Here is a 16,379-nt window from a genome sequence, read left to right on the forward strand (position 1 = left end):
GCTGGCACCGGACATGAGATACATAATATATGTCCACCAGTAAATTCAATTTAAAATTTATTTAATCTGAATGAAAAATATGTAACTCAATGTCAAATAAATAAATTACAAATTACCGGTCGCTATGCACATGTACCTATATTATATACTCATTTTCCTCACGAGGCTGAGTGGGCCCCGCAACAGCTAGTCACGGAATCTTTTACAGGATACACTTTTTTTTACCCCGAATATTATTGCACTACTTTAAAAAAAAAAAAAAAAAAATCGTTTTACATACAACCCAGCAGTTAAAATGGACCTTCATAAAGTTACCGAGTCTTCAATCAAGTATTTTTTGACTCCGCCGGGAATCGAACCCGGGTCTCCCGCGTGCTACACCACGAGAGCTGACTGACCTTGATAAACTTGGTGCGCACCAACGGCGTCGAATTCTTCTTCTTCGTCCACCGCGTGAAATTGAACGGACGCGATCCGTTGAAGAAGCGACGCGTTGCGTTCGGCGCGCGCGACGCAGGTGGCGTACCCGTGCGCACTTTCTTCTTCTGCGTCTTCTTCGTTCCTTCCGTGACGCTAATGTTGAGGCCGGCTTCGTCGACCGCTTTCTGTAGCTCTGGCAGAAATTGTTTCCCAATGTATTCGTCGTAGATGTGATTCAATTGATCCTCCGTTTTGTTTTCTGAAAAGAAATGCGAGAAGTTCATTGTCAGTCCTATGCGAGTCCTATGCGAGCAGTTTAAATAAGCAGTAAGCACTATTATTATTATTATATGAGGTAGACCTGACAAGCGGACTTGATCAGGTGTACCTGTCAGGTCTACCTGATAGTGAGTGAGTCGCCTTACCTCGGAAAGCCTGGATGGCATAGTTCATCTCTTCCTCCGTCATGTTCAAGAACATTTCGCGCCACTTCTCGGAAATCCTCTTCCTCGTATATCCATGTCTATCCGGGTTCTCCTTCAAATTCATCACGTAATCTTCCGGTGCGGTCGGAATCTGATCCATGGACGTAATAGCGATGAGGGACACACTACAAGAGTTGGACATGCAACGGCACACACCATATTATTAGTCTAATGTAGCAGTTGTGTCATTGTTACGAAATAAAAACTGTGGTGGAACAACAATTATTCGTACTAAACACTGCACACGATACAATGCTGTTAGTGATTTGTCTGGAATTGACTATTAGGTAATTTTATGAAAGAAAACAAGATGAACAGAACTCATAGAAGAAGAAGAAGAAGAAGAAGAAGAAGAAGAAGAAGAAGAAGAAGAAGAAGAAGAAGAAGAAGAAGAACACACTTTAGGTACTGATCGCACATTTATAAAATGACTAAAAAGGAACATACCCTGTCGTTCTTATCTCAGTAGCATCCTTTGGGTCGACGGAAATCTTCAAGCCCCTCTCCATGTCCTTCTGAACGTCTTCCAAATGTTCACCAAAATCCTTGAAATATTGCTCAATATTGTTAATATTCTCCGCCAAACCCACATTGGAACCATTCACCAAATCTACACCTCGCTTGTAATACTCAAACTGGTGAAAGAGATCGTTGAATTTCGTGACGTAGGACTGGTTAAGGATGTAGTGAAATCCTTGAAATATTGCTCAATATTGTTAATATTCTCCGCCAAACCCACATTGGATCCGTTCACCAAATCTACACCTCGCTTGTAATACTCAAACTGGTGAAAGAGATCGTTGAATTTCGTGACGTAGGACTGGTTAAGGATGTAGTCCCAAATGTTCACCGAAATCCTTGAAATATTGCTCAATATTGTTAATATTCTCCGCCAATCCCACATTGGAACCATTCACCAAATCTACACCTCGCTTGTAGTACTCAAACTGGTGGAAGAGATCGTTGAATTTCGTGACGTAGGACTGGTTAAGGATATAGTGCGGGAACGTGGGGACGGTGCGTTGGGTCCCCGTGGGTCGAAGTCTGGACGAGGCGTACTCTTTCAGTTTCTGCTGGATTAGGAGTTTGACGAAGTTGATCGTGGTGTTGGGGGGCAGCGGGTGTGGACTCGTCGTGGAAGGATGGGAGGGTGAGGTGTACTTGAGCAGCTTCTTCGGGTGTTTGGTTTTCTTGGTTGAGTTGAACCTGGGGACAGATAGGAGGAGGGGAGTTGACTGAAGAAAAATCACGTCTAATAGGTGAAGACAGACAGACAGACACACGCACGGACCAATGGCTGAAACTTTGGATTTAGGCTCTAGGGACCTCAAAACGTGTTTTGGCACTAAAAACTGAAGGTGAGGTGTACTTGAGCAACTTCTTCGGGTGTTTGGTTTTCTTGGTTGAGTTGAACCTGGGGACAGATAGGAGGAGGGAAGTTGACTGAAGAAAAATCACGTCCAATAGGTGAAAAAAGAGAATTGATACTTTTGCAAGTAATCCTACTGTCCTTACTACGAGGTTTCCACAGAGATAGAGATCTAAATAATGGGGGCACGGTTAGCTTAGTGGTAACGCGCTTATTTGCTATGCAGAAGGTCCCGGGTTCGAATCCCACCATCGACAAAAAATTGCACTCGTTTTTTTCGACTGCAAATATTTCAACGGGTTACTTTCTGAAGTTCTCGTGTTGACGGTTGACCCAGCACCTAAATGGGGAGTATTGTGTCTCTTCTCGCTCATCTGATGAGAGGCATACTACGGGATGGGCATGCTACGACACAGACCACAAGAGTCTAATGTAGTAGCTGTTTCATTGCTACGAAATAACGACAAGCATTTATCCTTAACATAATTAAAATACCTTCCTCCTCCCAATACATGGACACTTAAAAAATATGCTCGTATCTTATATTATAAAATCAAGATCCATTCACTCATTCACATTTCATATTCACACACTGATCGCTCTATCTCCTGAACCATATATTTATAAAATCAATTTCCTTACCATACTGGCGCAGTCGTAAACCCTGCCATATCGTAGAAGGACTCATACATGGCCTGATGAAACTTAGCCTCATTCATTTCAGCCGATTCCCCAGGCCAGAAGTCAGGGGGTACCGTGTGGGTCTTCAGGTAGTCTGACTCGCTCATGGTGGTAGTCTCAATCCAGTGACCGTAGCTCTCGCGGCCGCGCTCGAATTTGGATTTGCCTGGAGGAAAAACCATGTGAGATTAGAGAATACGATATTCTCCATCATCTGGCTGAGTTGACTTTTGAACAGAGAGTAGACCAGCTTAGTCTGACTGGGGGACGGAAAACAGGAAGAATAACAGCCTAAAATTTCCCTTACTAAAAAATAACAAAGGTTGAGTGTGAACATCCACTCTTCAAATTTTGTAGCCAAAACCAAAAGTCATTAAAAAAAAGCACCCTAAGGCTGATTGATAGGCTGACGAAAGACCCAGGACAGATCGCGATCTGTCAGACCGAAGCGCCGTAACGAGTATGACCGAAAAAGTTTCAGACCCAGATCGATCTATAAAACTACCCTAGTTCGTAGCCAAAGCATTGCTTACCTGTTTCATTGAGTTCAAGTCTGTCCCAATCAAAGTGGGTGACGCTGTCGTATTGTCTCCGCACCGCAAACCGCCGCTCCCACTGACGCTGAATCTCCGCCGTGTCCGGGTCCTCCACATAGGCCCCGGTCGTACGCATGCGGTAATTCAAGAAATTCCAGCCGGTTGTCCGGGAGACTTTCTTTCGGGTCGCTTCGCCACTGATCGTGAGATAGTCATTGACAAAACGCTCCGGAAGATGTTTGTTAAACCTAGAAAAAAAAAACATACAAAAAAACATCAAAAATACCATACTGATAGATTCTGACGTGACTTTGTGAAGATTCATTTTGAAAAGAAGAACACCAGTAACTTATACTCTTCACAGTTGGGGGAGGGGTTATCTAAAGTACCATCTAAAAAATAGCAAAAAAAAAAGCAAGTACCTACCTAAGGGAAAGAGTTTTCAAAAAATAACAGTTGGAAAAAAGACGAAAGGAAAAACTATAAACCCCACCCACCCGTGCTTAGTCACATTGAGTTTATCATACAACTTATAATGTAGCAAAATGAACAGTTGATAAGCAAAAGTAAGTTTATTTATTGTAGAGATTTATGCTTGTTATTTGGATATTTTGCTTTTTTCATTGATATTTATGTTGATTCAATTTAATAATCTCTCTCTCTTTGTGGTAAAGCAGAGCTTTTTGACAACATTTGTGGATATCACAACATTACTAAGTGCCTCCTTTGCAATCAATTTCCACATTTGAATAGGTAATCTTTTTACACTGGTAATCTCGATTAAAGTAGCAACTCAATTGTCCTCACGAGGCTGAGTGCACCCCGAACTCCAAGGACAGAGCCGAAAAAAACCTCGGCTCCGCCGGGAATCGAACCCGGACCTCCTGCGTGCAAGCCTAGTGTGATACCCACTCGGCCACAGAGTAGGTAATCCTTTTACACTGGTAATGCCGCCACTGTTCGCTACTCGATTAAAGTAGCAACTCAATTGTCCTCACGAAGCTGAGTGCACCCCGAACTCCAAGGACAGAGCCGAAAAAATCCTCGGCTCCGCCGGGAATCGAACCCAGACCTCCTGCGTGCAAGCCTAGTGTGATACCCACTCGGCCACAGAGGTTGCCCTTCAATAGATATTTATGTTGATATTATAATTTTGTTCAATAAAAATACTCATATTTACCTGGCGGGGTAGATGTACTTGGTGGTTGGCAGGGTGGATGGTGTAGTCCAATTGAAGCGCGGTGAAGGGCGAAATCTCTTCGTCTTTACTTCGCTTACTTGACGTCTCACGCGCTCCGCCGGTTTGGTCGTCTTGTTCTTCTTGACCTTAATTAATTAAATGAATTAAATAATAAATAAATAAACGATAAATAAATCATCTCAATAATCCAGCTCTCAATGTTTAGGTACCTATCAAGATGTCAAAAACTGGTGCGCACATTAGACTGCAGCATTGTAGGATTTTCCAAAATACTCAATAATCCACCCCCCTAATGTTTACCTACCACGCTGGCACCGGACATGAGATACATAATATATGTCCACCAGTAAATTCAATTTAAAATTTATTTAATCTGAATGAAAAATATGTAACTCAATGTCAAATAAATAAATTACAAATTACCGGTCGCTATGCACATGTACCTATATTATATACTCATTTTCCTCACGAGGCTGAGTGGGCCCCGCAACAGCTAGTCAAGAGAACCTAGTGGGACTTCGTCGTTTGGTCCTAAGACTTGTGTCAACTAGGACAACTTAGTGGGAGAATTCACAGGTCTGTCCCCATTCCGGTAGAGGACGTTTTTGGTGGTGGTTGTGACGGAGCTGGTATTTCATTTGAAGAACCCATCAAACGGTTTTCGCTAAAGATCACTGAAGAAAACGGACCATTATGACTGACTCCACTAAACTTGATTTCCCTTGCTAAAGAAATAACAAAGGTTGAGTGCGAAGGACATCCACTCTTCAAATTTTGTAGCCAAAACCAAAAGTCATGAAAAAAAAAGCACTCTAAGGCTGATTGAGAGGCTGACGAAAGACCCAGGACAGACCGCGATCTGTCAGACCGCCGCGCCGTAACGAGTATGACCGAAAAAGTTTCAGACCCAGATCGATCTCTAAAACTACCCTATTTGTTTCGTAGCCAAAGCATTGCTTACCTGTTTCATTGAGTTCAAGTCTGTCCCAATCAAAGTGGGTGACGCTGTCGTATTGTCTCCGCACCGGAGAACCTAGTGGGACTTCGTCGTTTGGTCCTAAGACTTGTGTCAACTAGGACAACTTAGTGGGAGAATTCACAGGTTTGTCCCCATTCCGGTAGAGGACGTTTTTGGTGGTGGTTGCGACGGAGCTGGTATTTCAGTTGAAGAACCCATCAAACGGTTTTCGCTAAAGATCACTGAAGAAAACGGACCATTATGACTGACTCCACTAAACTTGTCCGTTTTCCGCTATATTAGGCTTTGTTTGTTACGTTACGTTTAACGAGCTATTTAATTATTTGATTTTTAGCTCAATATTAGGCTTTGTTTTTTGATATTGAACCTCGATTATGTCAATACTAAACTTCGATACAAGCGGGGATTATTTCGATACTTAGATTAGTAGCTTTTTTTTCGATCGAGTCGCTCTTTAACCAATGGTGAAGACCATAACAAACATCTAACCTCTACAAGAGCAATCCGAAAGACACCACCGACTAGCACACGCAACCACTTCCTACCTGAACATGACTACAAATGCTACTAACATCACTAAACTTCGATACAAGCGGCGATTATTTCGATACTTAGATTAGTAGCTTTTTTTCGATCAAGTCGCTCTTTAACCAATGGTGCAGACCATAACAAACATTAAACCTCTACAAGAGCAATCCGAAAGACACCACCGACTAGCACACGCAACCACTTCCTACCTGAACATGACTACAAATGCTACTAACATGACTACTGATGCTACTAAATTTAGGCCAGCCACTCACTGCGAGGTAGACCTGACAGGTACACCTGACACCTGATGAGCACATACACTATCAAGTAGACCTGAAAGGTACGGCTGAAAAGGTCCGTCTGTCAGGTCTACCTGATACCTGATGAGCACACACACACTATCAGGTAGACCTGACCAGGTGTACCTGTCGTCAGTTCTATCTGATAGTGAGTGGCTGGCCTTAAGAGTGACTAAAGAGGGCAATGTTTGATTGGGCAACAATAGAGATGTCTTTAGAGGTGGAGAGCCAATGTGACGCTGATGGTTAATGTTTATCTACCTTGCTGGCACCGGTCGCTATGCGCATTTATATGTCATAGCTACTCATTCTCCTCACGAGGCTGAGTGGGCCCCGCAACAGCCAGTCACGGAATCAATCATTTGCATGATACAAATTGCTTGACCCTGCCGGGAATCGAACCCGGGTCTCCCGCGTGCAAGGCGAGCGCAGTGACCACTACGCCATGGGAGCTGACAAAATGACTCATATTACCTGGCGGGGTAGATGTACTTGGTGGTTGGCAGGGTGGATGGTGTAGTCCAATTGAAGCGCGGTGAAGGGCGAAATCTCTTCGTCCGCTGATGGTACAGTATTGTTATAGTTGTTACCCATAGTATTGTTGACATAAAAGGACTCTTTATTCTTAGTCGCCATTGTAAATACGGCATTTCAAATAAAATGAATTAACACAGGAAAAAAGGGCATAAATGATTGTATGTCAGTGTGCTGCTTAGTATTTACACTTCCTATGCATAAACTTATATAGACCAAGGAAGTGACGTTACTTTGCCAATAAATACTAACTTAGGGCCTATGACAGCCATCCTAGTTAACTTGGAGGTTGCCTGCCTTGTAAGCGGTAGGTCGTGGGTTCGATTCCCGCCCGGGGTGAGCTTTTTCCTAGACAGAAAAGGTTCGTTCCCGGATGGGCTGACTTTATCCTGTCCTCCTTCTCGGGACGAAAAGACCTCCAGTGTTACAGTTTCCTTTATGAAACCTTTAAAACAACAATAGGTACCCAGGACTTTTTGCCAAGTTGCCAAAATCTGTCATTTATAACCTTTTGTCCCATGTCGACTATAATAAGTGGCAACACTGTTAACATTTCTCATCACGTGTGTTCAAAGATGGTTATCAATGGTGAACAGGTTAGAACAATACATCTAAAATAACAAAGAATGACTCCCTCATGACAACACTGTTAACGTTTCTCATCACGTGTGTTCAAAGATGGTTATCAATGGTGAACAGGTTAGAACAATACATCTAAAATAACAAAGAATGACTCCCTCATGTATGAACGAAATTGCTTTTATTGGTATACCTTTTTACAGTCATATTTCTGGTAAGTTTCTCATCACGTGTGTTCAAAGATGGTTATCAATGGTGAACAGGTTAGAATATTACATCTAAAATAACAAAGAATGACTCCCTCATGTATGAACGAAATTGCTTTTATTGGTATACCTTTTTACAGTCATATTTCTGGTAACTTGTCCTTGTCCTTTGTCTTTGTCCTTTATTAAGGACCGCGGTAGCGCTCGGCCCCGTCAAGTAAAAAATGTTTGACAGCGCTACTCGGAGATATTATATCTCTTAGTAGCGCCACAGATCAAGTAGCCGTTTTCAGGTAGGTAGTTAGTCACTGTATACACTCAGTTTTAGTGATTAGTTGTTGGACTGACCCCTATGAAAAAGTCTTGCTGGAACAACATGCGACTGCCCGGATGGTTTTCTGGTAACTTGTCCTTGTCCTTTGTCTTTGTCCTTTATTAAGGACCGCGGTAGCGCTCGGCCCCGTCAAGTAAAAAATGTTACTGTATACACTCAGTTTTAGTGATTAGTTGTTGGACTGACCCCTATGAAAAAGTCTTGCTGGAACAACATGCGACTGCCCGGATGGTCAGCCATGCGGATACCAACTACGAGTGGAGTTGAGTAAATTCAGTGAACCATTGGGAACTGCACTGAGGAGAAAATTAGTGATAGGATGCCACAAGTTAGGGTGGAAGAACTCTATTATAGGGTTACTTTAGCTGATTTAGGTTGGAATGCTATATTATAGTGTCGAGTTTCCCAATATTAAGTTTAATATTAGAGTTCAGGAACCCAGTCACTCAGCTGGCCTTCCGGCATGTCGTCATCAGGGACGTATTTCTTTTTTTTTTGCTTTATTTAATGTGGCAGGATTCTCCAAAAGGAGCTCTTCCACCCAACCACAGATTTCTATGTTTGCTCCTAAATATAGTAATATGCCAACTCTCCCCTCCTCCTCCCTCCAATAAGTTACTGTTCCGATTCTCAGCCCCCCCCCTTTCCTAGGGATACGCCGCCCTCTCGCTAAAATCCTGGGGATACGGGCCTGGTCGCTGTGGGCTCTTTATATTCTGCGTTCCCTTCAACTTGTCTACTTTCGTCGAGGTCCTTCAACTCCAATTCGTAAAACAAGAGGAGTTTGATCGTTTTGAACACTTTGTAGAGCTGTTTCGGCTCCTCTCTCGACAGATAGAATTCGGGAGACTCCCCATCCCGTCTGACAACGACAGTGTCCGCAGCTTGTTCGGCTTTGTGACGTCTGAATGAGTTAAGGTCAATGATGACGAAGGTAAGAAGTATACATAGTAGGAGGGCTAGAAGTTTGATGAGCACTTTGCTGCATCTTTGCATTATTTATAGTGTCGTTTGGATATTTGTTTGGTCCTAGGACTTCTGTAACCTAAGAGAACCTAGTGGGACTTCGTCGTTTGGTCCTAAGACTTGTGTCAACTAGGACAACTTAGTGGGAGAATTCACAGGTTTGTCCCCATTCCGGTAGAGGACGTTTTTGGTGGTGGTTGCGCTTTGAAGAACTGCCAGCTGGAGCTGGTTAGGGTTAGGTGTTCTCCTCCCTGTTTATAGTCCCACAGCCAGACGTCATGGGACTGCGTCTGAAAGACGTTTGATAGACGGAACTGTAACTGCTAAGGTCTTATCCTCTCCAAAGCGAAGAGAGCAGAAAGAAAGAAGAGAAAAACTTCGACTGTTAATGTTTGCATTTAGGCTAGCCACACACTGTGAGGTAGACCTGACAGGTACACCTGACACCTGATGAGCACATACACTATCAAGTAGACCTGAAAGGTACGGACGAAAAAGTCCGTCTGTCAGGTCTACCTGATACCTGATGAGCACACACACACTATCAGGTTAGACCTGACCAGGTGTACCTGTCGTCAGTTCTACCTGATAGTGAGTGGCTGGCCTTAAAAGTGACTAAAGAGGGCAATGTTTGATTGGGCAACAATAGAGATGTCTTTACAGGTGGAGAGCCAATGTGACGCTGATGGTACAGTATTGTTATAGTTGTTAGTATTGTCTATTCGTAGTATTGTCTATTCGTCTATTGTCATAAAAGGACTCTTTATTCTTAGCCGCCATTGTAAATACGGCATATCAAATAAAATGAATTAACATAGAAAAAAAGGGCATAAATGATTTTATCTCAGTGTGCTGCTTAGTATTTACACTTCCTATGCATAAACTTATAGACCAAGGAAGTGACGTTTACATAGACTTATAGACCAAGGAAGTGACGTTACTTTGCCAATAAATACTAACTTAAGGGCCAATGACAGCCAGCCTAGTTAACTTGGAGGTTGCCTGCCTTGTAAGCGGTAGGTCGTGAGTTCGATTCCCGCCCGGGGTGAGCTTTTTCCTAGACAGAAAAGGTTCGTTCTCGGATAGGCTGACTTTATCCTGTCCTCCTTCTCGGGACGAAAAGACCTCCAGTGTTACAGTTTCCTTCATGAAACCTTTAAAACAACAATAGGTACCCAGGACTTTTTGCCAAGTTGCCAAAATCTGTCATTTACAACCTTTTTGTCCCATGTCGACTATAATAAGTGACAACACTGTATACCATTTACTGAATACTTTTTTATACTGTGAAATGTTTATCGTATAACAAATAAATGGAAACTTTTATAAAAAAAAGAGTCTAAATAAAATAAATACTTACGCTGAATGTTGGCATGCGTTTTAATCTTCGCAATCTTGATCACTTTATCTTCGAACGCCAAATGGTCTTTACTCCAATTGACCAAGTTATCCCACGTGTTCTGAATCAGCTCCTCGTGAATACTCTTATTAGGCTCGTTCCGAAACACATTCTTATTCCTCTCTATCTCCTCCTTTCTCTTCCTCAGCAGGTAGTATTCTTTCTGCAGAATCATCGGCACCGTGATCTTTTGCTCTTCGCGAATTTCCTGAGAGGTTCTCCGAGCAAGAGACCCGACGATTTCGCGTTTGAACAGCCTCTTGGCGACTTCTTCGACTCTTTCGAAGAACGTTTCGTTGGAGGATTTGACGTCTTTGGTGACTTGGGCTGGCGTTGTTTCCGGAGCTACTTCAGTCACGGCAGCTGTGATGTTCCCTGCATCGGCGGACAAGACGGTTTCGTTTCCGGCATCGATGGAGTTGATTGTTCCGTTTGCAGACAGTTTGATTTCGCGTTTGAACAGCCTTTTGGCGACTTCTTCCACTCTTTCGAAGAACGTTTCGTTGGAGGATTTGACGTCTTTGGTGACTTGGGCTGGCGTTGTTTCAGGAGCTACTTCAGTCCCGGCAGCTGTGATGTTCCCTGCATCGGCGGACAAGACGGTTTCGTTTCCGGCATCGATGGAGTTGATTGTTCCGTTTGCAGACAGTTTGGTGGCAACAGTTTCAGTGGTATTTACGTTTGAATTCGCTACGGTTGGAAGTTCGGTTTGTCCGTTGCTGGCCTCTGGGAGGTCACTGGCCTTTGGGGTTTCATTGTTGTTAGGGGTTTCAGTAGTAGTTGTATCTACCTCACTGACCTTAGGGGTTTCGCTGTTAGATGTTTCATTGTTATTAGGGGCTTCAGTAGGTGTGTCTGTTTGTGTTGGATCACTCGTTGCATTTTGAGCGGATACTTTCAATACACACACAAATAGTATACACAATTTCATCATTTTGTTCCAGGGAACTGAGCTTGTCATCTTGAATGTTCTCAAAAGAAGTTTTGAAGGTGATTGTACGATTGAATTTGAACTGGATTTCAGTTTACGTAATTGTTTGGGCCATCACGAAGTCTGGACTCAACTGAAACAATAACATGAAATAGTTTATTAAGGGAGAAACCACAGGTGTATATGAAGCCCTCCCTGCTCAGGTAGCCCGGCCCCACGGGACCCTCAAGTGCTTATACTTTGAAATATCCATCCCCTTCAATTTCAATCGATTGACCGTTTGATACGAATGGGTTTATCATCTCAATAATCCAGCTCTCAATGTTTAGGTACCTATCAAGATGTCAAAAACTGGTGCGCACATTAGACTGCAGCATTGTAGGATTTTCCAAAATACTCAATAATCCACCCCCCTAATGTTTACCTACCACGCTGGCACCGGACATGAGATACATAATATATGTCCACCAGTAAATTCAATTTAAAATTTATTTAATCTGAATGAAAAATATGTAACTCAATGTCAAATAAATAAATTACAAATTACCGGTCGCTATGCACATGTACCTATATTATATACTCATTTTCCTCACGAGGCTGAGTGGGCCCCGCAACAGCTAGTCACGGAATCTTTTACAGGATACACTTTTTTTTACCCCGAATATTATTGCACTACTTTAAAAAAAAAAAAAAAAAAATCGTTTTACATACAACCCAGCAGTTAAAATGGACCTTCATAAAGTTACCGAGTCTTCAATCAAGTATTTTTTGACTCCGCCGGGAATCGAACCCGGGTCTCCCGCGTGCTACACCACGAGAGCTGACTGACCTTGATAAACTTGGTGCGCACCAACGGCGTCGAATTCTTCTTCTTCGTCCACCGCGTGAAATTGAACGGACGCGATCCGTTGAAGAAGCGACGCGTTGCGTTCGGCGCGCGCGACGCAGGTGGCGTACCCGTGCGCACTTTCTTCTTCTGCGTCTTCTTCGTTCCTTCCGTGACGCTAATGTTGAGGCCGGCTTCGTCGACCGCTTTCTGTAGCTCTGGCAGAAATTGTTTCCCAATGTATTCGTCGTAGATGTGATTCAATTGATCCTCCGTTTTGTTTTCTGAAAAGAAATGCGAGAAGTTCATTGTCAGTCCTATGCGAGTCCTATGCGAGCAGTTTAAATAAGCAGTAAGCACTATTATTATTATTATATGAGGTAGACCTGACAAGCGGACTTGATCAGGTGTACCTGTCAGGTCTACCTGATAGTGAGTGAGTCGCCTTACCTCGGAAAGCCTGGATGGCATAGTTCATCTCTTCCTCCGTCATGTTCAAGAACATTTCGCGCCACTTCTCGGAAATCCTCTTCCTCGTATATCCATGTCTATCCGGGTTCTCCTTCAAATTCATCACGTAATCTTCCGGTGCGGTCGGAATCTGATCCATGGACGTAATAGGGCGCTTGCTCAGGAAATAGTCTGGGTATAACTCCTCCAGATGGGGCAGACGGTCGTCGAGGGTGGCGAAAAAGTCCAAGGTTCGCCACGTGCGACTGACGGTCGTGTTCTCGCTGGGTAGCGTTGTGAAGGAGATGTTTGCGTCCCGAATGCGGCGACTGTTGGGATGGGATTTCGTCCTGTGTTCGGCAGGAAAAAAAGGGATTTGTTTTAACTTAAATTGAAGTTTTTCCGGCTCTGTCCTTGGATTTAGGGGTGTTCTCAGCCTCGTGAGGACAATTGAGTAGCTACTTTATTCGAGTGTAAAAAGATTATTTAAATATGGAAATTGATTGCAAAGGAGGCACTGGCAATGATGTTATATCCATAAAAGTTGTGAAAAAGCCCTGATTTACGGCAAATAATTTGAGGAAGAACAATGGTCTTGAGGCAAATAGTCAATGTAAAACCCTACCCACAAAAACACAAATGTGAAAAAAAAAAAGGAACCCTATTGTGCCTGACGTCCTCTAGATTCTAGATGGACGATTTTTATAAAATATCAACCTGTTAAATAAACCCATGTAATAAAATCGGTGTTTTTTTTTATTATTCTAACATTCCAACACCCTTCACCCTACAACTGGACTGAAACAAATCAAGAGCCGTCTTGCGAATGCTACAAATAACTAGAGCTAACTCATCTGGTCACTTACACGGGGAATTCCTCAGCCACTCTGTTCGTCCTTGAAAAAATATCCTTCAACCTCGTATGGTTCAGGTCCGACCTTGAAAAGTCATAGTTTGACCTTGACCGTTCTTCACGTGACCTCAGAGCCTTCGGGCAAGGTCGTTGGCACTCGTGTCCCGAAGGAGAGTTCGGCTTATGATGGAAGCTTTGCATGATTTCGTAGATCTCCTTTAGATTATGACGGATTTTGATGTACATGGTGGCCACTTCTTCCGTGAACTCTTCTCTGGTGAAGAGAGCTTTCAGTGCTGTTGAACCTGGAAATAAGGGATCTTTTGTTCAGCTTTTGTAGCTTTGCTTTTTTAGTTTACCTTAACCTCTTCTCGTGATGTTTGGTTACAAATTTAATTATGGTTCCACATTTACTTTATTTTTCCCATTTCTTCGACCACATGGTGGCCACTTCTTCCGTGAACTCTTCTCTGGTGAAGAGAGCTTTCAGTGCTGTTGAACCTGGAAATAAGGGATCTTTTGTTTAACTTTTGTAGCTTTGCTTTTTTAGTTTAGCTTAAACTCTTCTCGTGATGTTTGGTTACAAATTTAGTTATGTTTACTTCCATATTTACTTTATTTTTCCTATTTCTTCGACTATCGTTGTTCATAACAGTCATAATTTTTGTGACGTGCTCAATATAATGTGCAAAATTGCAAAGCTTGTCCTAGTTTTTTTTTTGACCTTATTGGCAGTAGGTCTTCTATCTTTCCATAACGAACTTTACACTTGCTAGGAATAGGAACTCATGATTTTCTGGAGTTCAATGTTACTGTATAACTTCCAAGGCTTTCGGTAAAGGGGGTTTTACAATCCATTCCACGATAAGCAATCCTCCTTCTCACATTAACCTGGCCCAGCCTGAGTGGGAAAAGCTAGTAAAAGTAGTGCTTTATTTAGACTGTCAGCTTAGAACAAGTTGTTACAACCATGTTGGATCCAAACAAGTTGTTAGACCAGATTAGAACTATTATACTAACAAAAAGTTATGAATGGTCGTAACATACATCGTTGTCAAACGGCTCGTAGAAGTCGCAGTATTGACATTGGTAGGGGTTGGAGTAACCTGGGAACCAAATGGGTATACGTTGAGAGAGCTGCTGATATTACCAACAAGCTGGGTCCGTCCCTCCGGGAATTTTTTAGCCCGTAGTTTATTCGATTGTGATTAAAGAAATACCTATGTACCTACCTAATTTGTTTAAGATCATGGTATCTTAAGGCTAAATAATTGAGAAATCACATTGACATATTATTCGTCTTACCCAATTTCCAAGCAATTTCCTCAGTATACTTGCTCCGGTTGTAAGGCTCAATGTGATTCACCCGGTAATGCTCGACATAATCCGAGAAGTTATGCGCCCTGTATGTCACATTGACCAAACCACAATCCCAACAGTGGTACCTAAAGATAAGGAAAATTATTATTAGTGCTAGGTAATTATATTTCACCTCAATTTAGGGAGTTCTTGTTGCTAATATTTTCTTGAATTTAAGGAGTCTTACTTCTAATTTTCACCTCAATTTAGGGAGTTCTTGTTGCTAATATTTTCTTGAATTTAAGGAGTCTTACTTCTAATTTTCACCTCAATTTAGGGAGTTCTTGTTGCTAATATTTTCTTGAATTTAAGGAGTCTTACTTCTAATTTTCACCTCAATTTAGGGAGTTCTTGTTGCTAATATTTTCTTGAATTTAAGGAGTCTTACTTCTAATTTTCACCTCAATTTAGGGAGTTCTTGTTGCTAATATTTTCTTGAATTTAAGGAGTCTTACTTCTAATTTCACCTCAATTGAGGGAGTTCTTGTTGCTAATATGTTCTTGAATTTAAGGAGTCTTTACTTCTTATTTTCTCCTTACTTTAGAGTCCTTCTTACTTACTCCTTACTTTAAGTCCTTACTCCTTACTTAATTTAAGGAGTCCTTACTTCTCATATCATTCGAGTCGTCGTCCTTATACTCGGAATCCTCTGCAAATGAGTCCGTCACTTTCTTCTTTTTCTTCTTCTTTTTCTTCTTGGTGGTTCCGTCGAGGTGTGCGGTTTTGTCAGAGTCCTTTAGCTTCGGATTGACGATTCCCTTCGCGATATGAAATCATGAAGAAAAGGAATACACACGGAGATAGGTAATAGACCAGTTGCGCTTATTTAGATGAGTTTTGTTTTTCTCAAAGAGCAGAAAAGTAAAAGAGTAGAAGAAATGAGGAACAGTGTGGCACAAATAAATCTGGTGGGTTATTTTCTGAAGATTTGTAAAGGTCTTTGTAAAGGAAGATAATTATGATGATTATTTAGATGAGTTTTGTTTTTCTCAAAGAGCAGAAAAGTCAGAGAGTAGAAGAAATGAGGAACAGTGTGGCACAAATAAATCTGGTGAGTTTTTTCCTGAAGATTTGTAAAGGTCTTTGTAAAGGAAGATATATTATGATGATGTAGATAGAAGATATATTTTACTTTGTACAGACTGGAGGTATGTATTAGTTGAGGCTCGAACCTTATCTCGTGTTAGGGCATCCACTCACTCACAGGTAGACCCGACGACAGGTACACCTGACGACAGGTACACCTGATCAGGTCTACCTACCTGGTAGTGAGTGGCTGGCCCAAGATAAAACGGAGAAATGGACACTAGTTTCCCTTACCTTTTCTTATCGTCCCGAAATCGAAGAGAGAAGGAAGACAGGATAGGAGAAAGCCAGCCGTTCCAAGAACGAACATTATCCCATCAGGATAAATATTAGGAAATTCAATTTACGCAAACA

The 16,379-nt window shown here is 42.2% G+C and overlaps 1 protein-coding gene across 1 annotated transcript; it reads right to left on the bottom strand.

Annotated features, from left to right (window-relative positions):
* Positions 1-1,306: 1,306 nt before the first annotated feature.
* Positions 1,307-14,437, bottom strand: LOC103517631. The gene is made up of 10 exons (XM_026829655.1): positions 14,431-14,437; positions 13,593-13,884; positions 12,727-13,076; positions 12,280-12,560; positions 4,672-4,817; positions 3,489-3,739; positions 2,917-3,121; positions 1,901-2,111; positions 1,597-1,737; positions 1,307-1,447 (listed from the first exon to the last, which is right to left on the bottom strand). The coding sequence occupies exons 1-10, from the start codon at positions 14,435-14,437 to the stop codon at positions 1,337-1,339; spliced, it is 1,995 nt and encodes a 664-aa protein (XP_026685456.1). The 3' UTR covers positions 1,307-1,336.
* Positions 14,438-16,379: the final 1,942 nt, after the last annotated feature.

This window comes from Diaphorina citri, unplaced genomic scaffold (genome assembly GCF_000475195.1).
Source record: "Diaphorina citri unplaced genomic scaffold, Diaci psyllid genome assembly version 1.1 scaffold1913, whole genome shotgun sequence".
NCBI lineage: Eukaryota > Metazoa > Arthropoda > Insecta > Hemiptera > Psyllidae > Diaphorina > Diaphorina citri.